The sequence below is a fragment of the Nylanderia fulva genome, unplaced genomic scaffold, assembly GCF_048542155.1.
Source record: "Nylanderia fulva isolate GAGA-0341 unplaced genomic scaffold, ASM4854215v1 Scaffold16, whole genome shotgun sequence".
Classification (NCBI taxonomy): domain Eukaryota; kingdom Metazoa; phylum Arthropoda; class Insecta; order Hymenoptera; family Formicidae; genus Nylanderia; species Nylanderia fulva.
This window is the reverse complement of record NW_028189835.1, coordinates 437,506-463,322: the sequence shown is the minus strand read 5'-3', so window position 1 is coordinate 463,322 and position 25,817 is coordinate 437,506. Positions and strand designations below refer to the sequence as shown.

Sequence of the window (25,817 nt, the reverse complement as noted above, 5' to 3'; positions counted from 1 at the left end):
AAAATTGGCATTCTCTCTGTATTTAAAATATTTGGTTTCCAACCACTTTAATAGCGGACAACAATCGTGATGACGACTTAATGCAAATATATGCCGCGCTGTCATAGTTTCTCCTAGTCTCTCTGCTTGTGTTTTTAGACTTATTGAATTACAATCATATAGCAAAACTCATAAAGATACACATGCTCGGATTACAAAATACATTTATCTAGTACACTGGCCACAATAATCACTTACGCACATACGTAGAATCAAAATAGAAATAGAGAGAGGATTCACCGGTTTGCATTAAATATTATTAAGTTAAAATGTTCGTCGAAATATAGTGAAAGAACTCCGTTTGAACATAACTGTTCACACTCACTCATCGCTCACTGAAACATATCATCAATATTGTCTGCACATGCACAAATAATCCTTTTGAGCATTTTTCACGATTAATGCGTCATCGCCTGGCACGTGATACCTATAAAACGAAAAAATTAAATATTATCTGAAAAGTTTTATCAATCACACTAAATAAAAGTATTTCTTCACATTTCTTTGATAAAAAAATATGTAAAAAGATATAAAAAATTAAAAAAAAGTGTACTTCTAAAATATTTTATAACTTAGAATAATTATAGATTATAATATAAAATTAAATAAAAAATATTTACTTCATATTATTATCGACAAAATTCAATTGGCTTAAATATAAATATTAACAAAATAAATTAGAACGATAATTGATTAATTATTTAAAAACGCTGCTTTATTTTATTTTAAAAGAAATATTAGAAGCAAAGAAATTTGTAGCATATTAAACATTAAGAAGCAAAACTTAATAAAACAAAAAATAAATTAAAACAGGCAGATATAAAATAATTGAGATAAAGGATATAATTATAAGTTGCATGTACAAAAAATAATACAATCGTAAACATACCTTTGAATGTCCAGTATACAGCACAGGAACTTCAAGGGACTCACTGTCTTCTTCACTCTCGTGTTCACTCTCGTCAAGCGACGCGAACTCCTCGTGCTCCATGATACCCCACAAGGGAACGCTATCTGGACCTGTAGAAGCCACAGCCAAATTGTTCACAGCCTGAGGTAACACTTGATAGGCTTTCTCGATCGATTCGAACGAATTGGATTTCTTCTTGGTTTTCTTCGTGTCTGTCGCCAAGGCTTTAGAGTTTCTGTCCGCTTCTTTCGCTGCTTTTTCTTTCTTCCTGTCGGCAGAATTCGACTTAGTAGTGGTTGTAATAGGCTGAGGCGTCACCACGTAGACGCGTTCCTTGTTCGCCGAAGAAACATCCACGGAGAAGCCCTGCCATGTAACGTCGTCTTTTGTGGATGCGGTGGAAGAGTCAGTAGGACTCTCGGTCGACTTTGCATTTCCGACCTGCATCACCTTAAAATGAAGACGTCGAAGAAAAATTAGACATTATTTCTTTATCGAAACAATAATAAGAATATTAAGTCAGCTCCTCAATTTTTAAAAACACGATCTACACTCCATTTCTTTCAGCCAATAGGACCAATATTTTTCTCGCCTATTTCTTTACAGGGGAAGTTAGGAGAAGGAACAAAGAGAAATTTCTGAGATCCCAACCATAGGATACAAATTCCTTAATTTCCAAATTTTCTTTCTTTCTTAATTGTCGCAATAACATCGCGTGTGGCTCTATTGGCTGAGAGGAATGGAGTGTAGATTATTTCTTTATATTAATGTTTCCTTAAAATTTGAATTAATTACTTGTACTCGCGGTCCTTCTACACGGTTGCTAGCCGAACCTTTGTAGTCTAGATCATTGAAAGTGAATCCGGCCAGAGTAAAGGTTTTAACGTTATCATCGTAAGGACCGATTCCATGATTAACAGGTTCGGTGGTCGTCAAGTACTCACTAGGAATCTGCTTTGAAGGGAAAAGATACGGATTTGCCGAACTGGGCGATATTGTACTAACAGTTGTACCCCTTGAATATTCCTAAATTGAACACAAATAAGAACACGTTATCGTGTTTGTTGTATACTACAATCATTATTATAATTTTTTTACATTAATTATAGACTTTACATTGTCAAAAGTTTATCATTAAAATTATTTCTGCAATCTAGAATTTAATCTGCCAGTATTAATGTTGGATTTAAGAAGAATTTAAAAATTGTTATGCACACACGATATATTTTTATCTTATATAATATTTATAAAGAATCAAATTGAAATAGTATTGTTCTATTTATTGAAAATTGATGCTTAAAAAAATTGTAACAGGTTATACACCTTCTTATCATAACGTTTGATGCATTACAAAAAAATAAAATAAAAATATATGCTTTACTAATGTTTATAACTAATATCTTTTTATATTAGAATTCATCATTTATTATAGATACATCTGACAGATTTATCCTTACCCTGCAGGATGAAAAATTTGAAATCTATTATTTTATCTTATCCATTTACAAAAATACATTTATTAGAATAGTATAAAGTACCTGTATCGTCCAATTATCAATATTCTTTTGCAATTTATGTACGTCTATAGAGTTGTTGACTTTAGTACCGACTTTCCTAGTAATATCTTCCGATAATACCGAAGTAGTCGGCCAAATATACGAAGAATTCGGAGGACTGGTGACTTTAATTCTGTTCCTTGATTCTTCGGCCAAATATTTGTCGTGATTGGATTCAGTCGCGACATGCAAAGTCTTTCGCTCGTGCTCTCGTTCGTGTGATGAATGGAACGGAAGTGGTGTGTACTGTGACGTGTAGGGAATAATGAGCTGTACCTGAATTTATAATCGCAAAAAATTAATTATAATACTTATCAACACACAATTTTGGAAGATGTATTCTTTTATTTAATCGCATCACCTTTTTATTCCTCTTTGCGCCTTGCTGTTTTGTAGATGTATTCTCCTCTTTCGATCTAATACTAACACTTTCGTTCAATGTTTCCTCCTCTACGTCGTCGTAAGGACTCAATGCAGAGTTCAGAGTGTCCCAAAGTCCTCCGTCCTCTGTACTCCTTGAAGTCGTCGATGCGACACTCGACCATAAATATCCAACCTGATCGGATGGCGGAATATAGGAAACGTCTTGTCCCCGAAGAGCCTTATGATCATAAATATTTCCATTCGAGCCTTGTGCAACGCTATCGTTGATCTTCGACTCCTCCGAAGGTGTCACAAAATGGACTGTCTGCCGGAAGCGATCCGTGGAAAAGTAAGATTCTGTTGTCGTAGCTGCGTGACGTGTTCCAAAAATCTCATCGTCAGGTGCCAAAGTCGTCCCGGTAGTCTCGGTGTTTGTATAATCCGTGAACGCGTTAGAGGTCGGCGGTAACGAGGACGAGTCCGTCCGACTTTCACCCTTGTGCGTGAAATCTAGCAACAGTGACTCCTCAAAATGTATTGAATCTTCAATCTTCACGGAAGATCCTGTAGCGCGCAAAGGTGCGTGAGAGTCTTCAGCAACGTTGGCGCTGGAGGACAAATCGTTGTATCCATGCTCGAGATTGCCCGGTATTTGATCGCGACCGGAAATTCCGTAACTACTAGGAGGATTTGGATCAATCAGCACATCGCCAGAATTGCCAAACGTTTGATGACTTATGGAACTTTGTGTCGCGGTATTATCAAATCTCTCCTTATCTGCTACAAGATTTGAATGACCTTGAGACACCTGAGTGCCGCTAGGAGATAAGTCAACATTATAATTCTGAGCATTAAAGTGTTCGAACTCTCTGTTGCTCGCGTCAGGATTGGTATATCTTAATTCGTGATAAACTTCTCGATCGGGGAAACTCGAAAGATCTGGATGAACGGATGCTCCATTGTTAAAACTGAGCTGCGCTGTATCCGGAAAAGAGTCGTTTGTGGATGCAACATCTCCGGAAATAGATGATGGTGGTGGCGGCGCGTTGAGATATGGCGATAACTCCGAATTATTATCCGTAACGGTTTGTACAGCAGGATTATTGAATATTTCCGCCTTGAAGAGCGGCGGCATTGCTCCAGGATACAGTTGTGGATTTGGCAGCGGGTTGATGAAAGACCCGTCTTGTCCACCGATGGGTGACGCGAAAGAATAATCTGGAGCTCTAACTTCCTGCGACGCGGCATGATGAGCGTCGTAAGGTATTTCACGATTTCTGGGTGGCAGATATTCGCCATTTGATGATGGTAATTGAGGCAGCGGTTGTGGCGGCTGTGCGTAGGAAGCATCTCCCGAATGAGAAAATTCACCATGCTGCATCGGTATCCAGGGAACTTTGTTGCAAGGATTGCAGCTCTTGACTTTATCCGAAGGGGGATATCCCTGGTGATTGTTGAGGGAGGGTAAAGGAGGAGGTGGTTTATCATAAGTCGCAGGAGATGGATCCCCATAGATCCCTGAAGCTGGAGGTGGAGGTGGAATAAAATTCGGTGGAGGATACGCAGTTTCGGCATGCAAGGGTGTTTGTGGTGGCGGTGGTGACAAAGGTGGCACTTTTGATGAGTCGGACGGAGAACCGGAAGCAAAGGGATTCAACCAATTCATCAGCTGCGCAAAGTATCCTGGCGCCTCAACCGAATGAAGGTTAACCAATCTTGGGATTCTATTCGGTGAATGAAACCTCGGCGGTGGTGGTGGAACAAGGTATTCGCTCAAATTGATTCTGCGAATGCGTCGAATGTTGTTAGAGTCACCCCGGCCATTCCTGATGATAGAGGCCGCGCTGATCGCGCAGATCACTAGCAGGAAGAATGGCAAGGCCTGAAATAGCAAATTATTGCTTTACAACGAGGATTTATAAAAGAATAGTAATTTCATTTAAAGAAAATTATTGTGCAGAGAAGAAGAAAAACGTCTACAAATTATTCCCCACGGCATAAGAAATATTAGTGGTCGACATTCTCTCTATACAATTATCTCTAAACAATAAAAGCGACAGGAGAATAAAAATGACAAGATCGTTTGGTTGTTCAAATTGTTGGTTGCTTTTCTCCTTGTCGATATTCCTGGTATCATTGAACCGATGAAAGCTCGTATGTATAATATTATTATGTACACTTTCCGCAACAATCAATGACACGACGGTGGAAATAATCGTGCGGTAGAACAAACTAGGTCGCATCATGGGAATCATTCTACCGAGAATTATGTATGCCGTGCGCGAAACTAGACGCCTTCTCCCTCGTTATTTTAGAATGGAGTCCTCGTTGGACTTGGTTTTCCCTCTCTTTAGTCCTGGATGCAGTTGATTACCCCGTTTTACGTTAGTAAATCACGCACAAAATTTACACAAGATACGGACAATATATCCCTGTACCGCAAATATCATTACGCGAAACAGCCAACAATTTGGTGGCACTTGGGTTCGGAAGTGGTTTCCAACGACTGCTACAAATGCATACCCCAAGTAATTCTTAGTTTTCACACTTGTTTAGCGTTATTAAACTAAACGTTATTAGATTTCGCCCGACGCTCTACCACTAATTTCAAAATTGGCTTTCTAAGTGAGTGAAAAGCACGCGTAAATGTCGTTCGAGATTCCGAGGCTCTTTCGACCTATTTCACCGAGATAGAACCCGCAATCATCGTTCTTTCGAAGAGTTCTTTCTAAGTCATTACCGATGAGAGGTCATAAGGCATATAGAATGCGATGTAAGGTCGGGATTCTGTGCCACGGATTCAATTCCATAGATTGCTTCTGCTGGAAAAGTTTCTTCCATCCATTTCTCTTTTCTTTAGTTATATTAACATAATATCATTATCTGATAATTACATCGATAATTGCAGACAAGACATTTCCAATGTACCTTTTTAATCGATTTTATAATTAATTCCTCAATCTTTCGTATAATGAATTTATTTCCAAATATTACACCCCTACTGCCTATAATATTTATTATGAATTCAATCTTTAAAGTCTATCACAAACTGCTTTTGAGTGGTATATTGAGATACAATATAATAACAAAATTAAAGAATGTTATATAATGATTCTAATAAAATAAAATAAAGAATATAATTTAACACAGAAATAGTATAAAAATAATAATACGACGAAATTCGATATGCAAATTATTCTCTCTCTGAAAAAGAGGTAGAAATGTGGAGAACTGGTACAAGGAAATCTTTATTGCGGAAAGTCTCGAGGAAAACGAATGAATTTCAAAGAAAGACCGAGAATCTGTCGCGATTCGCAACACCCACCTGCTAGATGCTGAGATTCTCTCACGTAGAATTGAATGCGAGTGCTCCACGTGCTAATTCCTTCCCGAGCCCTTCACCGCGTTCTCGTGAGAGAGAACGAGAGTAGTCGCGGGTGACCGTGTTTGTCCCGAGCGAACCGGAAGCCGCGTAGGAAAGTGAAGAAATGGAAAAAAATGGCGACACACGCGTGCCTGTACATCGAAATAAGGAGGCGTATGCACGGACTCGCCTCTAATAATAACGCATTACGGCCTCGCGAACATATACAGGCACGTGCATTATGCAAATTACTTCCGACGAGAGCGCGTCTTCTTCTCTCTACCTGCAACATGTTATTCGCGACGCATCTCATAGACGGTTGCGTTTACGGCTCACAGGTGTTCGAGGTAAAGTGCTTTCTGGATTGTAACACGCGAGTCAAAATAATTACGCGTCTCTTACAAAGAAAGAGAAAAAGAGATATTTCGTACGTACAAATAGAAAATTTTCTTCAGACGTGTAACATATAAATTAATTCGATTTTTTATTAATTACCATGAATTTTTGTAAATCTGTTTTTATGGTTTTTTTTTAACATAATAGTGTAAGCAAAGTGAAATGATGTAGCCATTTCCTAAGATGAAAACGCTAATGAGAGAAGTCAGTAGGCTACAAATACCCGGAAGGTATTAATCAAGCATGGATTGCGAATAATAGTGACTCCGCACTCTTAAGTCAAGGCTGGAATCAAGGATAGAAGAACAGGTCGAAATCTACTAGGAAGCGAATAGATCCGATTTCTCGGCTGGCGATCATCAGAACGAGAGAACATCTGGAGGAGAGCATCAATTTGGCACACCGGTTCCACGATCCACTATTTACGACTGACGGATCGTATCGAGCATGCTACAGCCAGTATATCGATTCTTTTCTCCGATCGTTCACGTTCGGATGAAAGATTATGATTCCATTTGGCTGCTGCATTATACCCGATTTCGATCGCAACATTGCGGGGTCTCGACACGATGAGAAAACTGAATGCGTTTGCATGCAGCAGCGTAACTTTACGACATTGAAAATCGAAGATGCATCTCAGTGACATAACTTCCGCTCTTAAAATAAGTAGACTTCTTGCTGTCAACGCAATTGACTTCAAATGCACTCATCTTCTTTCATTAAGAAAATTTACAATTTTTTACACATCAATTTTACGTTTGGTAACAAAAAATAATATTAATAAATATACAAACGATTCGCCGTTCTACTTAATCGTCATCATAAAAACATCATTTTTGCGCACCCTTTTCTTTTTATTGGTTGAATAGAATAATAAAGCTTTTTCAGGATTAACAAATTTATTTATTTATTTATTTTTTTAACGAGACAGCGTTTAGGATCCCCTTAAAGACGCAGAAATGAATAACGAAGGTTTCAACAAACGTGATTTGAAAAAAAATCTGACGAAGATGCAATCGCGCGGAGGTCATTCGCGCGCTTTCTCATTAAGAGCGTCTCACGCTGCCGCAGAAATTCATTAGTAAAACGACCGATTATTAAAATTGATTACGCCACTGCGCTCATGAACTCGTCGTAGGATGTCGTGGATGTATAGCTGCCGCGCGCACACTCGTACGACGAGTAATGTAGGTAAGTGGGCTGTGGGTATTACGAGAGTCGAGACCTACAACGCGGGAGAGAAGACGATGTAACGTGCGCTCGCGCTCGCGTGTAATCCGAGTGCGTGTGTGTACGTGCGTGTCCCACGCGACATACGCGCGTTTGTCGGAAAATGAATGTCAGCGCTAATCGAGACGAACCGGTGCCGATATAATGAGGCTGCGCGCTCTCCATCGCCTGGGATAAATAAAGTCGTCCGAAATGAAACCGTCATCGCGTTTATGAGAAATCCTCTAGTCACATGTGAGGTATCTCCTGTGAAATCGAGATTGTTCATCGACGAGATCGATATATCCAAAGGCGAAACTTTCGGTGTTATTCAACGTATTGGACCACGTGCGCGCGAGGCTTTCTTTATTGACACAGCGCGATAATTGTATGGCGAAATTAATGTATGAAGCAAATGCGGATATAAGGAAATTTATGTACCTCCGAAATATTTTTGAGAGTATATATATTCACTTTTTTTCTTGTAAAATAATTTTGAAACTGTAATGTCCAACGCAACAAGGCTAAAAGGATAATTATATTATGCTGTCACTTTTCAAGACAGAGTCTAAATTCTTCCGAGCCCCATCCCGTGGGAATAGTCGAGTGAAAAGTCAGGAGATCTTGCTGGAAAGAGACGAGCCCTAACGGTACTTCAATGCCGCAGAAGATAATTACAAGAGCGCCGAGACAGAGAGAGTTAACTATCATCGCGTATTTAAATCGCGAGCTCTCTGCTCCAGTTCGACGAATGTCGAAAAAATATGTCATTTGTATTTGCCTTTCATATGATTTTGTTAGGATAAGTAATTGAAATAATTGCTTCTTTTATTATAACTATTAATTGGGGAAGAACAAAAATTATTCCCATCGAATTATCATCTTGTTTGCAAAATAAGTTAGAAATATTAATTTTAATTACACTCTTAACTCTCTTGTTTTAAAAAATTTTATTGCATAAATATTTGCAAAATACAAGATTATATGTAACAATAAAAGTTGAAAATAGTATTATTAAAATTAGGATTGTCAATTTTATAAAAAAAAAAGAAAAAGAAAAGAAAACGCGTTATTAGAAAATTATTGATAGCGCAATGTAACGAAAAAATGTGCCCAACAAACGGAAGAAGGCTTCACCTTTATTTTGTCAATGCAAACATTTCTGTTAGCTAAACTTTCTCCACTATGCTCGTTTAAATCAATACCATTGTAATCATTACAATATAATAGATATTACTCATAAAGACTCGCAGTATATTTATTTCGTTTCTTAATATTGACAGACAGTGAGAAATCTTGCGAAATCTCGTGCAAATAAAATGTTATTGTATTAAAGCAAACAATATGCATAATTGCAATACAAAAATAATCTTGTATTTGCTTAGATATCGCATGTTCGTAAAGAACAGTAATTACACTTCACTAAAGTTGAATAGATAAAACACGTACAAATGGAAAGTAAGTCTAAAATCTTCTCTTCCTACTTCTTTAAATAATTTCTCACATTCCTACATTTCATTTGTTATCAGATAATCTGTCTGCATGCAATGTTATCAACAATATGACTGACAGTAAAAGTATTGAAAAATACTTTAGACTTTGATTCATAAATAATACTACAATATCATAATTGACAGATTATTGAAATCAATTTTTCCTTAACAAACTCGTTAGAAAAATATAGATATCTTTTAAATTAAGCTTTACATTTAAATTTCATTAAAGCGTAATAAATATTTCAGAATAACGAATAATTATTCTTATTTTTAATTCACAAAAACACTTTCAATTTTTATCCCATAACTCAAATTTTATTATTAGCTTTTCTACACATTTTTGTTAACAAAACATTAACTCCAGATTCAACAGACGAGAAATAATGCTTCGTATCTTCCCGTCAATTTAAAAATTAATTAAAAAATTAATTATCTTAAGTAAATGTATAAGAAATTGCAATTGCGAAATATTCGCGCTTCCGTACACGTTTTTTGGAAATCGAGACTAGATGAAACGGACAAACGGAAAGCGACAGATTCAGGTCGTCCGAAAGAGTTTCCCTCTTCGACTGGAGCTGTGCCAAACAACAGCTTGATCGTCCGTCTCGAAAGCGGCATACGTCTTCGTCGTTCGGACGAGCACGATTCGCGGTGTGCATAAATCAGTCATGATTCTCGAGACACAAAACGCCGGCCGTGCGCATTAACATACTATTACTCTGCTCTCTGCCGATTAATTAAAAAACGTGACTCTGAGATGATTTCCGCCGATTTAGAAAATCGAATCAATTGGAAATCAATTTCAGGATTAGAAAGAACTCGTGATTACTAATATCAATAATTTGTCATAAATAAAATTCACTTTTCAATATATCATGTATATGTCATAGATAACAATTTGATTATTTTTATAAAATATAAGAATTTTATTTATATATTTAATTTTACGTAAAATGTCCTATTTACTGCATTATTTTTCCCGATGATAAATATTTTACTTATATATTTAAAATATCATTTTAATTTATTATTCTTTATTTTTTCATAATTGTTTGTATTTCAAAATTCCCTTAGAAGTATTACAAGTCCCTAATCTAGTAAAAATCATTTGTATATAGTACAAAGTATATGTGCGAATGCTAGAGTTTTACTGATGAAACAATGTTTAATATAAATGCAGAGAGTACGCTTTTATTTCATCCATATGCAACATACTATACAATATATTAAACTCGAAAGCGGCGCACATCTTTTCTATGTCGTCAAGACTCCCATGACTCTCGGTATATATATTATCTTGGTATATTATAATCGTGCAATCTACACGATTCGCCTCGTTATCGATATCGCATAAAGTCGACTTATGACGTATTAAAATAATCCATCATTAAATTCTCTAAAGTGGCCTAGAAACGTAAAGAGAGCAATTTGCATTTTTTTCGGTCAAAAACTATATTTTATCGCGATGAAATAATTTCATATTATAAATATCTTAAAATATAACGAATGTTCTACATTATTGCAATGTTACTAGACTTGAAATTTTCAGAATATTTATTTTTACTGTAAAAAAAATAATCAGACTATTAGAAGACTTTTACTATGCTTCTACAATTAATTTGTGAACTTGTCAATTAGTTTATTATTAATTTTTAACTCATAATAAATACAAGCAAATATTGGTTTCTTTTCATTTTCGTTACATGGACATCAAATTTAGTGGCAAAATTTAACAATTTAACTATAGTTGTTGATATAATTACATGAATACTAATTAATCAAATTGTGCATATAAACTTGAAATTTAATGTAATAGCTATAACAACTCCACGACTATATTTATTGATGGAACAGTGGCGATTAATAATTAACGATTTTTACTACTAGTATTACTCACTCTTCGAGCATCCATTTCTCCCACAGTCAGGGCCTTCTTGTCCAGAACATGTCACAGTTTGCACGTAAAACCAAAATCACACTCTTCGTTCGAAAATTTTTTTATAACAAATCGACTTCTCGTTAGCTTTCAACCTTGTGGCATCGTCACAACGCGTAATGCGCGACGGACACTCGATTCTGTTCCTCGCCGCGAGAAGGTGAAGGTTGAAGTGGAAGGACGCAGGACCCTGAAACGCGCGACCCGATCACGCGTGGGAAAAGAGATGGAAAGAAAAAAAATGAAAATAGGAGGAAGGATGCGCTCTCGATCAGGGTCAAAGAGAGAGTCCATTGAAGCGTCTTCGGTCCAAGTCACTTATATACATTCGCGCTTCTCTCCTTCCTATCTGACACCTCTCTCTCCTTCCCGTTGCACCTTTCCCTCGCTCCGAAATAAGGATCCCTCCGTATGCAATTCGGTCGATTTCTTTTTCTTTTTGTGAGACCTTCCACGAAGGAAAAACGGAGGATTTTTCTACCTGATCGGAAAATCTCATCCCTCGATCGTCCTGGCGATAAGTACGAGTATTGTGAAGAGGTATCTGGAGTCGAGGGTTGGAATGTCGATCAAATGGTTCCTTTGTTCGAATGCTCGTAACCGAGTTTCACGTAATATTCTTTAGCGCATATTTTATATATTTTTATTATAAAAAAATATATAGGACAATTAATTAAAATTATATTTGATGAAAAATTATATTTTAATAAAAATAGTAATAAGCTCTATTAAATTTAATGTTTGTGAACAAAGAAGGGCTGTAAAAGCTATATTAAACAAATTGCAGTTGTCAAATAATCTTAATAAAATTCATTTAAAACAAGAAAATAAATGCATAAGCAATAAACATTTATGTGTAGATGATAGAATTATATTTTATATGAAAAATAATTGTATTAGAGATTTTGAAACTCTCTAGCAGCAAGCTGCGAAATAAATAAACGTTTGATACGAGAGAGCGGAAATGAAGCGTAGAAATGATTTATTTTGATCCGATGATTACATACAGGATATGCGCACATAATCGACACATAACGCCAGCACGTATAGAAACGTGCAATTTAATAACGCCAGGACGTTAAACCCGGTGCGCGACTTTCTCGCCGCTTTCTGGCGATTTTGTATTCCGTAGATTCACCCTCGATTTCCTCGTCGTAAGGCTGTCGCCAGTTCAAAACGGCGCATTGTAAATCGTCCAACGTTTCACCTGAAAAGAAGCGTCTCTGGGGATGGTCTTCGCGTACTGTCTTGATTTCAAATTAAACATACATTTCAATTTCATCGCATTAGTAATTGAATTTATCAATATTTAGCCAATCAATTATTTCACTTGATTTAGAAAATGGTAGGTATTCAAATTGATAAAAATAACTATGAGGAAAAATAGAGAAATATTGAAGAATTCAATTTACGTACGAAGATTAATCAAAAAAGAAAATTTAGATTGCAGCTTTAAGATAAGTAAATCGTCCAACGTTTTACCTGAACAGAAACGTCTCTGGGGATGGTCTTCGCGTACTGTCTTGATTTCAAATTGAACATACATTTCAATTTCATCGCATTAGTAATTGAATTTATCAATATTTAGCCGATCAATTATTTCACTTGATTTAGAAAATGGTAGATATTCAAATTGATAAAAATAACTCTGAGGAAAAATAGAGAAATATTGAAGAATTCAATTTGTACGAAGATTAATCAAAAAAGAAAATTTAGATTGCAGCTTCAAGATATTAAATAGAGATGAGATGCGTAAATTGATGCCAAGGTCTTGTCATTTTATCTGTGTACTGTGATCATGTAGATGTCTACCTGCATTGTCTGATAATTAAATCCTAATTAAATCCCTAATAAACGAGCGTATGTCAGGTGGTATAATTGGACCATAAACTTCGTCGTTATAAATGACATTATAAATTGGATCGCAGTCGCACATCGAATCGATACAACTTGACACGCAATAATGGAACGTTTCTCAATCATCCTTTTGTGTCTTCTGTGCTTCGGAGCGCTCAAAGTCATCGAGGCTCAAGATACGACGAAATACAACTGCACCGAAGTTGGGTTTTTCGAGATCGTCGATGGAACGTGTCGAAATTATTACATGTGCATAGATGACGGCCAACAATTGACGCCGGTGATGTTGTCATGTGCCAATTCTGCCATATTCGATCCTGATCAAGGCAAATGCGTGCCCAAGAATTCGACTACGTGCGAGCAAACTCCACTCTGCACTCGATACGGCAGATTCCCGATACAGGACGTATATTGTAAGATGTATTATCTATGTTACTGGAATGGCACCTCTTACACCATAATGGGCAATCTCTCGTGCCCGAAAACGTTAGTGTTCCAACCGACATCGGAGAAATGCGTGTTGCCAGAGAAATACGTATGCTCAGGAATACAATCAAATTATGCAAATGCATCGATGCAATCTGCATAAGATGTAATGTTTTATGAAAACAGATATATTATTATGTAATTATATATTAACAATTATTAAATAAAATCAAATTAAATACTTAAAACGTTGCTAGTGGTATTTAAAATAGGAACGATATATTTAATTCGACCCAAACTAGCCAAGAAAATTTTTATTTTATTTCCACAAATAAATGAAAATAAAATAAAAATTTTCTTGGCTAGTTTGGGTCGAATTAAATATATCGTTCTTAATTATTAAATAGTTTATAAAAATGTAGAAATAAATAATCTTCTTAATTGTAACAAATACATATTGTAATTGAATAGCGAAAGTAATGTGAATCGAGAAGAAAGAAAATTGAAATATTTAAAAAATATTACGCGAAATAATCATTTGATCTCAAACGAAGATAAAGGAGAATGTATGCGGCGCGATAGTATAATTATTTATAATTACACATTATCAAAGAGGTTTCCGACATAAAAGAAATGTTATAGACTGATAGGGAAAAAATAATAAACAGGCTATTAACTATCGAGTGCTTAACAGTCATGCTTATTACTCGCGGGATTATTTTCATCTTAATGAAAACAATAAAAGTACGTAACAATTCCTCGTTAGTACAATCCATTATAACAGCGATTCGGTCCATGCAATTGTGCTCCTGTTGTTCGCGATTAATTATTTTCGAACGTTATAAACGTGTGAGCTATAATCGTTCGCGCGATAATCAATCGTGCGCTTAAAAGATTTATTAAACGTTGTAAATATGTGTTCCTTATTCCATATCAAAAGCCAGATAAATTGACTGATTAAATTCATATTGCTAAGGCAATTTATTGAAAATTATCTTAATAAATATGTATATAAGTTATATCAACAAATGATATTTTTCTTTAATTTTATTATTAATTGCACATATTATATTTCTTTATACATTTGTAAATACATTTTTTGGAAAAAATAAAAGCATACTTTTATATAATTTGATTCAATTTTCTACCATGTTTCGAAAGACAAACTTATAATTAAATTACGAAGTCTTTCTTATAAATTTATGTGATCAAATTAATAGGGCATAATGAGAAATGTACGCACACACAATGCAATCTCTCTCTCTCTCTCTCTCTCTCCCTCTCTCTGTGTTTGTGTGTGTGTGTGATTTCAGCTTTTTTCAAAATTATCTTTTATGTGATATTAAAATCAAACTTGAGCTTGCTAAACATCTATTCAAGGCAGAACTTTGTACAAAGTGAATTCGGTGAAACTTCTAAGACTGCCGCCCATCGGCGTCTTCGTGATCCTTTCGTTCAACCAGTGTCCGACCTCTTCCTCAACCGCTCGTCTTGTCCTCGAGTGAATCCTGGCATCCTTGGGATTCGCTATGACATTTAGCACATTCGTTTGGAGTATTTTCTTAATGCTATTGACAGAAGTCAGATTATTTTGCATCAATTCCGACATCACGTGCTGCAATCCGACTGAAACGTCCTCCCGTATCTCCGATAATGTCTGTCGCACAACGTCTAATCCCGTCCCGTTGTCAACATTCTCCTTTATCGAAGTTACTGTGCTTAAAACAGTTTCCGTAGTTGTATCGTTTCCGTTTTCTGCACGTCCTATGCTTGTTTCCTCTTCAGGATTGTTTGTCGTCGTGGAAAGTTGTATGATCTCTTTTGTCGCATTAACATCCTGATAGTCCAAAGTACTTGAAGAATCAATATCGCTGTCCTTTATTGTCGAAAACGTTACGCTGTCATTTCCTTCTTTGGTTATATTGATTTCATTCTCTATATACGCAGCACTTGTCTCCTGTTCGGGGTTACTCGTCGTCGTGGAAAGATGTATAGTTTCGTTCGTCAAATGAATATCTTCTGAAACGTTCAAAGAATTAGCCGAAATCGATTGATCAGAGAGATTCTGTTTAGTAGTATCGAATCCGCTTAAATCTCCTATTTTTTGATCATCCAGGCTTCTGCGTCTTCGTCTTCGAGATATCTCGTTCTCTTCAGCGTAATCAGGATACTGGGAGTCCTCATTTTCAAGGCTGCGTCCAGAAGTCGACTGCTCTGGAATGAATTCTTCATAGGCAGAAGGAGATATCGTAGATTCCAATTCCTCATAACTATAATCGATAGGATGATTCGATTGCGTGACACTGATATGCATCGGTTTCTTTGTCAAATTGCCTAAGCTGGTGCAATTTAACAATGCGCCTAAGGTGTCCTCGTTGACAGAGTCGTTCAAGGATTTCAATTTTTTCAGAAAGTCGGAATGATCGTTTTCTGCCGAGTTCTCGTTCAACGACAGATGCTTCTCAACCTCGACTAGGTTGTGCTTCTCCTTTCTCTCGTCGACATGTTCCAGAAGAACCTTTACTTTCAAGGTCAATTTGTGCCGCGGCGTACTTATAGTCGTGCTTCTTCGATGCGAGTCCACGCTGCCGATCGTTGAAATGTTCTCCGTCTCCTGAACAGGCAATATAGTCGTCGCAACACTTGCTACAGTCGTGTGCTGAACTTGGACTGTCGCTGATTCTTCGGACAAATCAGTTGTCACGACCGATTGACTCTTCGATCGATCCTCGATTTCCTCCTCGGAACAAATCCCTGATTCGCAGGACTCGGTGGTCGCACTGTTGCAATTTTCTGATTCCTCGCAAGATTCCGAACTGCTGACGTATGAGCAATCCTCGGAGTCCCCACACGAATAATCAAGCTTGTTGCTTGCTGTCGACTTGACATCCGTAGATGATGTTGTGGAAGTAGTTGCTCCTTTCTCTGTAATCTTCGGTCCAATTGTCGACACCTCTTCGGGTATTAGTCCGCTTTCCTTAGATACTTTTTCAGATGTCGATAATGACGGAGTGGTTACCCTTTCGATTAAAACTTTAGATAGCTTGCTTAAACTCTTGTTAACTTTTTCGGATTCCTTCACAAATTCGGTGAATTCGTACGGTGATGCTGTAGTCGTAATAACCTGCTCAGCACTAATTTCACTTGAAGTTATTGTACTTAAATCTGAAAGCAGAATTTGATTTATCTCATTTAATTCTTCGCTCGTCAACTCGAGAGAAGTATATTCCTTATCTTCTTCGGTCGTCGCGAGCTCTTCTTTCTCATTTTCCGTTACGCTTGTCGTAGTACTCGTTTCTGGTGTGCTATTATCTATATTTTCCGGAGTTGTAACAGATCCTTTGTCCTTCGATTGGGATTCGAGCTCTTCCAAAGATTTTACTAAAATTTCTGTCGTAGATGCGAGCGGAGTAGTCGCTTCAGTAACTAAATCAGGAACTTCTTCCTCGCTCAATTCAGAAGCAATTCTCGGTTCTTTTCTCTTGCCAGGAGTCTCTTTTTTTATTTCCTTAATAACAGTTCGAAATACATCCTTCGCGCCTGATTCGGAGGATCGTTCTTCCGAAGATGAAGAAGGCGTGATATTCTCTTGCGTCGTACAAATTGGATCCGACGAGTCCTCTTCACAGTCCGAGATGTCTTTCCTTACAGTAGATGTTTCAACTGTATTATTAAATACTTCTTCGCTAGATGACGTCGAAGGTTTCGTGATACCGGTAGACAGATCTTCTACGCTCTCGCTTTCACCGCTTCTTTCGATTTTTGATGATTTGGCGATCTCTTCGCTCTTATTTTTGGTTGAAATATTCTCAGACTTTGTGGTCACTTCACAGCTGCCGCTTTCCGTACAGGATTCAGTAGTGGAATGTCCCTTTTCAGCTTCCTCGGAAGAGGTGCAGAGCTCTTCTTCAGTGTTTGCCGTTAATTTATTAATTTTCGGACTAACTTTGATTTCCACTCTCTTCTTCGGGTTCTTCGAACCGTCGTTCCACTCTACAATGTTTTTCTTGACTACCGGACCAACTCCACATTTTACCTTTTTGTGCTGCCAGACAATAATGTCACCAACATGACTGACCGAAGTAAAATTGACGATCCTGCTGACTTTGGTGTCTTCGTCCAAAACCTCGAATAAAATCGTCTTACCAATCTCTTTGTCGTTCGTTGTTAATTCGCCCTCAAGCTTTTTGCACTCGAGATATTTATCCGGTATAGTCGCCGAATTCTCAAAGGAAATCGTATATTCGCGGATCACCAGTCTCTTCGGCGGTTGTACGGTCTTGTTCTCTTTAATGGTCGTCGTCTCGATCCAACACAAAGTGATATCCTCGTCCTCGTGGACGCTGCTGATCTTCTTTACTTTGGAATTATTGCCGAGCACTTCGTTGAACTCCTTGTCGACGCTCAGCGTATGATTCGTTATGTTTCCGACGAAGCTACTCGAGTACCTTTGATTTTCCTTTTTGCCGCTTGAGCAGTTCGTCGATTGTTCGGAAATATTTTCCAGCGTTTTGTAGTAATTGTATGGTGATGTAACCTTCTTAGAAACTTCCTTTCTAGGAGTTTCTTTTTTAAAAGTTTGTTCCTGTTTGCCTTGTTTATGAAACTGTTTGACTCGATGACGATTGCGCCCATGATTGACGACATTCATGTTCACGTTTTGATTCGTGTTTTGATTCACATTTTGATTCACGTTTTCATTCTTTATTATGCTGTGTAAAAAAAAGATTAAAAAGTCGAATCATTGACTGATAATGCGGGCAATTATAATATTTTGTATTAACGAATTAATATTCTTATATTTATTATTCTCATCAGTCGCATTATTCCCAATTATATCTTAATATTAATTCGGATTATACGTTTTATTATATAGATTTATTTTAATGAGATTATACTTTACTTATAAATTTCGTTGTCACCATCATCGTAGACTGAATCATCCAATGATTCCGGCTTCTTTGCGTGAGATTGCGAAGTAACATCGTAACTTTGAGAAGAATCTGTTTCTTTATTTTTGATAACATCCCGTATCTAAAGAATTAAGTACAGAAAATTAATATAAAATTGGAAAAATATGTACAAAATAATTTAAATACGAATATATGTATATACAAACTTATATGGGCACCAAAACAAATCATAATAATGCATAATTTTATTAATATATATCTCAGTAAAAAATAATTAAGATTTATTCACAAATTATTTATGAGCTGATAAATAAATAATAAGAAATTCTAATAGAAGCATTGCAATAATGGCGAAAAATCGTAGCAGTGTTTAATTAAGCATTGTTTAATAAAAACGTAGAAACTGCTGTACTCAAACATATAATTATAAAAAAAATTACAAATATATCGATAGCGACAAAAATATAAAAATATTCTGAAGAAATATTTTTTCCAATTACGCTAAAAAGAACAAAACTTGACACAAATTTTCTAATTTAAAGCATTATAAATAGCCAAACAATAAGAAATCGAAAAAAAAATATGTAAAACATATACAAAGGATTTAAGATACAATATAAGAATAAAGTATTTATGGACCAATATATTAAAAAATATATTGAGAGTTATAATGAAATAAAAATAATTATAAACGTGTTGCAGAAATAAAAATAGATTAATGCAAATAGAAATATGCATTAATTACAGATTACATACTCGACTTGCGTCTGAAGAACGAGAGGGAAATGGAATCGCAGCATTATGTCTAAACCAACTGCACACCTATTTTAATCGAACAAATATAAATATTTCGTCGATAAATTATTATTAAAAACATTCTAAAAAATATCTTTCAATATCAATGATGTATATTTAATTAAAGTACAAATAAATTACTTTGTACGAACAAATACGTAATACAATTTCTCGAAATATATGTGAAAGTTTCGCGAAGACGCTTAATATCGTCCGGTGACGCGATCATGCAAATGATTTAATTTAGAAAACACCAGTTTCACACAATTGATCCGATCCATCCATGCAAACCCGATATCTCGGCACGCGAGATTAACCAACGAAATGACCGCACAGTACGCCGGCACGAAAGTGAGAATGATCGAGTAATAAAATGTTATATACGATAAGACGGCAATATTCGCCGAGACAAACAAAGAATCTAGTTGCTTTTCCATCGTGCATTTGATATATTTATGATTTTGTTAAAGTGAGAAATTTAACGAACTTTTATAATTAGTTTATCGAAATAGAGAAAAAAGTCTGTTGTAAACATAATATTTCATTAATTTTTTATATACTTGTTTATAGATATATATTACAAACTCTGTACATTAATAAAAACTTTTTTCAATTTCTCTATCTTCTTCTAAATGTGTTTTTAGATGTGTTTGTGATCAATTAAACATCGAAATTACACAAAAAATTATGCAAAAAGGTTTTATCATTAAATAATTTTCACAAATTGAATAAACTCTGGTTATACAAGACAAAAAATATTCTTCAATAATTTTAAATTTATATTAACTTTTAAATAGATTGCGATGCAAAAAGTTTGACAGAAGAAGACAATTCTTACCACAAGAACGAAAGATAGGGTATAAGGCGCGCGAACCAACATCGCCGCCAAAATGTGTGTCGCTTCTCCGTTCGTTTCAAATCTTCTATGTCCTGATCTCGATCAATTTGCACCCAACATCAGATCAGAATCCCACTCGTTGCTCTGCGCTAAATCTACCTGATAATACATATCGATAATAGATTAATCGAATGTCTAGCTTTCGACTAAACGATAAGAGTGTAATCACCAAGAATCGGGTCACGATTTCCCTTTTGATACTGACGACGAATGATCCAAAATGACGCACGGCAGCCCTCGTCCGATGTTGATTCGGATTCTGTTGCTCACGAATGCCAACTCGGCTAGATCCAGCACCTTCGGTAAATGCACAGGCCACCATCCCCACCTATTATCAAATCCTTCCAACCCCGCTCCGACTTTAAGCTCACGATCCAACATCTCGATCTTCCGGAGTTGTTATCAGAAACGGTAACGTCTCGTCCGTTTGTTCCTCGCGTTAATGTTTCTAGTATAGCTCTTTCCTCTTCGATTGATCAGTTAAACTTATCTTGCCGTCAATGCATCCTGTCGACATAATTACTTCATCAAAAAGCCTTACGTGGTCGAACGACGAGTATTTTGTACGAGTAGTTTCAACTAATCGAAAATACTTAGTACGATCTGTTAATAAAACAATTTTCGAATAAAAATATAAATAAAAGCTTTTCGCTTATCATTTTTGTATTGTTTTGTAATGACATTTGTACTATTTGGTATTTATTTATATAAAAATTTTTATTTCAGAGACTATAGAGAGCTGTACGACGTTGATTTCTTTAGATTTATGAGAGAAGATTCTACATATGGTTATATATCCATTCTAGTTTAACAGGCAATCGATAATTGACCGTGAAATATTTAATTTAGAAGTCTTCGTTCGTTATGCACGATAAAATCCTGTTGCTTTGTTCGTCTACATGACAAGAAGAACATTTTGCTCGCCACATTTAATAAATTGCAATTTTAATTAATTCCAGTTATCTTACGTCCTTGAATTACAGTAATTCAGTTCGCTCCAAATAGCATTTAATTATATTTTATATAACTGTCTTTTTTTTACATATAATTATGTCCATTTATAAATAAGTTATGTCTAATATAAAAATGTATTCTTGTGAAAATATTCTTCAATTTTTCATTGCACTATGTTGCAGGAACATATTGAAGTCTCTATATGACAAAAAATCATCTCGTGAAATGAATTTTTGCTTAATAGAACACAGATCGTTCAGCGAATAACGTCAATTAATAATTGCGTACGGGAAAATCAAGAACCGCTCCTGCTCTTTCAATGATTATTAGTGTTCGGTCCCCCTTTTCTCTCAACATTGCCACCAGCACACAACCATTCGTCATACGCATGTTACGCGACTTCGCGGTCATCTATTGTATACCGATAGAAGTGAGGCCAAATTGCTTTGTACAATTTTCTTTGTCTCTCCGCTGAACGTTTTATAGCTACTGAACGCCAAGAGGCAATTTACCATCGCATGCTGCGATTTTAGAACGAAAACTCCGGAATCGCCAATGGCCTCCTCTACGACGTCATTTTGTTATTAATAAAGTAATAGGCAAATTTTTCTGTATGAGAAAAATGCTAAAAAATATATACACTTCTATCTAATGAATCTATAACAAGTAAAATTTATTATTAAAAAAAATTCCTATTTTTTCAAAGTGTACCTTATTTGTGAAATTTTTCTTGCATGATTTCGACAATAATAGAAATAAGAAGAGAATAATTATTTTTCATTTCTTATATGTATCTCTGTTTTATATGAAGTCTAATTATTTGCAATGTACAAACGAGCCGTGCAAAGGATATAGTTGATTAATAAGTTTATGAATAAACTACCAATACCTAACAGTGTCAACAACCCGCGTACTACGATTCGGCAATTGAACCGAGTAATCGCAGTCGAATTAACTCGACGACTTGAAATGGCTCGCGATCGTTAATGTCGCGATCGGTTCGCTCGATCGTTCTCGTTTCGATTTGACGTGGCACATTAGGTGGAAGAAATCGAAGGGAGACGGATGTCGATACGAGTCGGAGAATAGAAGAGGAAGATTGATATATGGGGAGATCGCACGTGTTTCGAACACGAAATCGTAAACACCCTATTGCTTCGAGTTCCGGCGCCGAAATGAGAGATCGGAACGCTTTGATGTGGGCGGGTTTGATTGGAAATTGTACTTTACGATTCTCACATCTGTCGCTTATAACTTCTCCGTCATCACCACCTCGCACCACTATAATCATCGATATTAACAACGATCCAATATATAACACCGTATTCCTCCGAATGATTTTTCTATGTCTACTTTTGTAAGGTACACACTTTTGCAAAAGCACCATCTCATATTTCTAATTCGCCTCACGTCGCTTTGCAAAATAATATTATTAAAAAATAATGTAAAAATTAATACCGAGCTGGATTTTTTACCAATAAATGTACCAAGTTATTCAACGCACATGATAAAGTGTCATAAAAATAGCAAAAATTTTAATAACCAAAGTTTGCATAACATACGATTCAGAACATTCTAATTATGTCCAGCTATCGTAAAAGATCTGGTTACATGATACAAAATAAAACAAAAATACGAAAGATAGAGACACTTGCGAAGAAATATGTGCAGGTCTAGTCACATATATGATTTCGGAACAACCTTGAGCTCAAAGCCCTCTTGGCTAATATACTAGTGAAAGGAAGTTTTCCTCATATATAGGCATTTCCGCGAGACCTATGCAGTTCCGATTCGTGCCAGTTGACAATCCGATGCGTGACAATAAAGTACAATCGATTTATATGTTCGACATTGTATGTCAAATTTACTTATTCGTCCGATCATATCCCTAATTTATTTTGTTCTCCAAATTTTTCTTTAAAATGTAAGAAGATTTTAATGTTTGTTAAATAACGAAGAAATAATGTGGTTTGCAATCATTTGTCTGGCGATAGGATTTACGATAAAAATCCTGCACGACTGGCGACACTCATCAAAATTTCCCCCAGGTAAATGAAATTATTTTGTTTAATAATAATAATAATAATAATAATAATAATAAATTCTATTTTCTGCGATGAGTGTTTCTAATTTGGTTTGCTCGCTCCAATATTTTGAATCGACATAAAATTTGCTTATATGAGACAAAATATTTTATTTGAGGACCTCGCGGCCTGCCACTCGTAGGAAACATATTCGACATGAAACGTTTGGTCGAGGAGACCAAATTTTATTCTCATGCTTGGTGTCGGCTGGCCGACATTTACGGACCCATCGTCGGCTTGAAACTCGGCACAGCCGAACCGCTGATTATTGTTTCCGGTAGGGATGCCGTGCTCGAAATGATGAGTCGACCTGAATTCGACGGTAGACCCCATGGATTTTTATATAAACATCGCACAGGGGGTGAACGAAGAGGTGTAATATTCACCGATGGTGATATTTGGCGAAATCAAAGAAGGTATTTTGTGTACGATTATTATATCAAAATACCTATATAAATATTATATAATTTTATTGTATAAAAAGTGTCTTCTCTGTGTGTGATATCTACAATATTATTAATATATCAATTTTTCTCTCTATCTCTATATAATAAAAGAAATTTTTCATCCTCAATTAGAAATTAAATTTTGATTATTACGTATATTATCCTTTAAATTAAGGCAATAATAATAAGTGATTTAATACTTTTTTAATATTTTTAAAAAATGTATAAAGACACTCTCTTTTTAAAATACTGTTAAATCATTCTTTGTATAAGATTAAAAAAAATTAGATCAGATTACAACTTGTTACAAGTTATTCAGATTTGTTCTGAGAACATTAAAAGAATTTGGATTCGGAAAAATGGCGATGGAAGATATAATATTAAACGATGCAGTTTCCTTAACCAACATAATAGAATCGTTGGCTAAATCAGGATCCATTACAAATTTACACAATATCACCTCCATAGCAGTCCTTAATAGTTTATGGACGTTAATCGCTGGATCGAGGTATGATATTTAAAGTTACTGTGTCATTAAGTTCCAAAAATAACTTTGAAAACATTGATCGTAGATTCGACTTGACCAAGGAGAACCCAAAATTAAGAGAAGTTTTATCAGTGGTAAACGATCTGATCAGAAACAGCAACGTCACCGGCGGCATCTTGACCCATTTGCCTTTTTTAAGATACATTATCCCAAATTTTACCGGATTTACCGTACTAAATCAGAGACTAGCACGAATGTCACAATTCTTTAGGGTAATTGCAATACATTACGTCTAACGATATTATTTTCTTTATTACCCGTATATACAAAATGTCTTGTTTCAGAGTGAAATTGCGAAGCACAAACAAACTAAAATGCACGGCGAGTTTCGAGACTTTATTGATGTTTACCTAGCGGAAATGGAGCAATCTAGCTCAATTATATCGTGCTTCGACGGTATACAATGTCCCGCATACAATGAAAACACAAATTTCAATATCAGTTGTATTTCCTGTATATTAAATCATATTATATACATAAATCATAAAAAAATCATAATACCATTATATCAAAAAGAGAAAATAAAAAAGAGCATCATTTAAGAAAATAGCTTATTTTTTAATGATATATTGTAATAAATTCTATAAATGGATATGTATGCATTAAATTCTCAAGCGCTAAAAAACTGCATAAATTTAAGAATATTCTTATTTACAGAGGAGCAATTAATTAGCGTCCTGAAAGACCTCTTTACCGCCGGTGTAGAAACGACGAACAACACAATTGGCTTTATAATAACGCATCTCGCGGTGAGGCAGGATGTGCAAGGAAAAGTACACGAGGAAATTGAGAGGGTGCTGGGCAAGGAAATTCTACCTCGTGTAGCGCACAAAAATCGGTATACATACAATATATTATCTTCATTCGCAAATATTGTTTCGCGCAGATATTTAAGTAACCGCGAGAATTTTCAGACTACCATACTTGAATGCAACGATAGCGGAAGTATCCAGACTAGCAAATATCGGCCCTACGTCAATTCCTCATCGAGCGATGATCGATTCTACTTTACTTGGCTATGAAATCAAAAAGAACTATACCTTGTTGGCCAATTTCAGAAGTGTCCATATGGACGAGAAACATTGGGGCGATCCAAAAGAATTTCGGCCCGAGAGATTCATCAACGATAAAGGAGACTACGTCGAGGATCCCTGGTTAATGCCGTTTGGCTTAGGTATGAAGGAAATACGCATGTAATTTTATGTGCACACAAAATATATATATAAAAAAGAGAGAAAGAGAGATTGTAATAAAATTTACGATAAAACAGGTCGTAGAAAGTGTTTGGGCGAAATCTTGGCGAGAAACAGCGTGTTTTTGTTCACTGCGTGTCTGCTGCAGAAATTTCAGTTTACGTTATCTCCGGAATATCCGCATCCTAATTTAGATGGCGTCGATGGATTTACAATTGCACCACCTGATATATGTGTTAATGTTATCAAGAGAAAATAATTATTTCTCGTTAATATTAATGCGCTATATTAATATTATATATTATATATTAAGGTAAAGTCTATTAAGGTATTATGTCTGTACAACATTATACAGTATTTTATAATTTTCTGCGAAAAAGCGATAATTTATAAAATGGAATTAATTAAGAGAGAAAGAGAGAGAGGAAGAGAAAA

The 25,817-nt window shown here is 35.7% G+C and overlaps 4 protein-coding genes across 4 annotated transcripts; 2 read left to right on the top strand and 2 right to left on the bottom strand.

The window, feature by feature from the left end:
- LOC114942448 (uncharacterized) lies at window positions 1-11,540 on the bottom strand. Its single transcript, XM_029317824.1, has 6 exons — window positions 11,231-11,540; window positions 2,867-4,750; window positions 2,488-2,781; window positions 1,745-1,975; window positions 929-1,399; window positions 1-466 (listed from the first exon to the last, which is right to left on the bottom strand). The coding sequence occupies exons 1-6, from the start codon at window positions 11,243-11,245 to the stop codon at window positions 446-448; spliced, it is 2,916 nt and encodes a 971-aa protein (XP_029173657.1). The 5' UTR covers window positions 11,246-11,540; the 3' UTR covers window positions 1-445.
- Window positions 11,541-13,191: 1,651 nt separating this feature from the next.
- On the top strand, window positions 13,192-13,873 carry LOC114942458 (uncharacterized). The gene has a single exon (XM_029317834.2). It carries the CDS (start codon window positions 13,233-13,235, stop codon window positions 13,713-13,715), a length of 483 nt encoding a protein of 160 aa, XP_029173667.1. The 5' UTR covers window positions 13,192-13,232; the 3' UTR covers window positions 13,716-13,873.
- An 804-nt stretch (window positions 13,874-14,677) lies between these two features.
- On the bottom strand, window positions 14,678-20,659 carry LOC114942421 (uncharacterized). Its single transcript, XM_085480747.1, has 4 exons — window positions 20,099-20,659; window positions 18,456-18,586; window positions 18,210-18,264; window positions 14,678-18,137 (listed from the first exon to the last, which is right to left on the bottom strand). The coding sequence occupies exons 1-4, from the start codon at window positions 20,138-20,140 to the stop codon at window positions 14,928-14,930; spliced, it is 3,438 nt and encodes a 1,145-aa protein (XP_085336873.1). The 5' UTR covers window positions 20,141-20,659; the 3' UTR covers window positions 14,678-14,927.
- A 2,416-nt stretch (window positions 20,660-23,075) lies between these two features.
- On the top strand, window positions 23,076-25,686 carry LOC114942456 (methyl farnesoate epoxidase). The gene is made up of 8 exons (XM_029317832.2): window positions 23,076-23,160; window positions 23,315-23,612; window positions 23,962-24,150; window positions 24,215-24,401; window positions 24,474-24,585; window positions 24,847-25,027; window positions 25,104-25,363; window positions 25,460-25,686. Exons 1-8 carry the CDS (start codon window positions 23,076-23,078, stop codon window positions 25,639-25,641), a joined length of 1,494 nt encoding a protein of 497 aa, XP_029173665.1. The 3' UTR covers window positions 25,642-25,686.
- The last annotated feature ends 131 nt before the right edge of the window (window positions 25,687-25,817 follow it).

Bases quoted from the DNA above. Each gene is read 5' to 3' on its own strand.
- LOC114942456 (XM_029317832.2), top strand. From the start codon at position 23,076: ATGTGGTTTGCAATCATTTGTCTGGCGATAGGATTTACGATAAAAATC. The intron at 24,586-24,846 runs GTATACAATGTC...TCTTATTTACAG, and splicing joins AATTATATCGTGCTTCGACG to AGGAGCAATTAATTAGCGTC. The intron at 25,364-25,459 runs GTATGAAGGAAA...ACGATAAAACAG, and splicing joins GTTAATGCCGTTTGGCTTAG to GTCGTAGAAAGTGTTTGGGC.
- LOC114942421 (XM_085480747.1), bottom strand. From the start codon at position 20,140: ATGTTGGTTCGCGCGCCTTATACCCTATCTTTCGTTCTTGTG. The intron at 18,265-18,455 runs GTAAAGTATAAT...TTTTTTACACAG, and splicing joins GGTGACAACGAAATTTATAA to CATAATAAAGAATGAAAACG. The intron at 18,138-18,209 runs GTGAACATGAAT...CAAGGCAAACAG, and splicing joins ATCAAAACACGAATCAAAAC to GAACAAACTTTTAAAAAAGA.
- LOC114942448 (XM_029317824.1), bottom strand. The intron at 1,400-1,744 runs GTAATTAATTCA...CTTCATTTTAAG, and splicing joins TAGAAGGACCGCGAGTACAA to GTGATGCAGGTCGGAAATGC. The intron at 467-928 runs GTATGTTTACGA...TTCGTTTTATAG, and splicing joins TGTATACTGGACATTCAAAG to GTATCACGTGCCAGGCGATG.
- LOC114942458 (XM_029317834.2), top strand. From the start codon at position 13,233: ATGGAACGTTTCTCAATCATCCTTTTGTGTCTTCTGTGCTTCGGAGCG.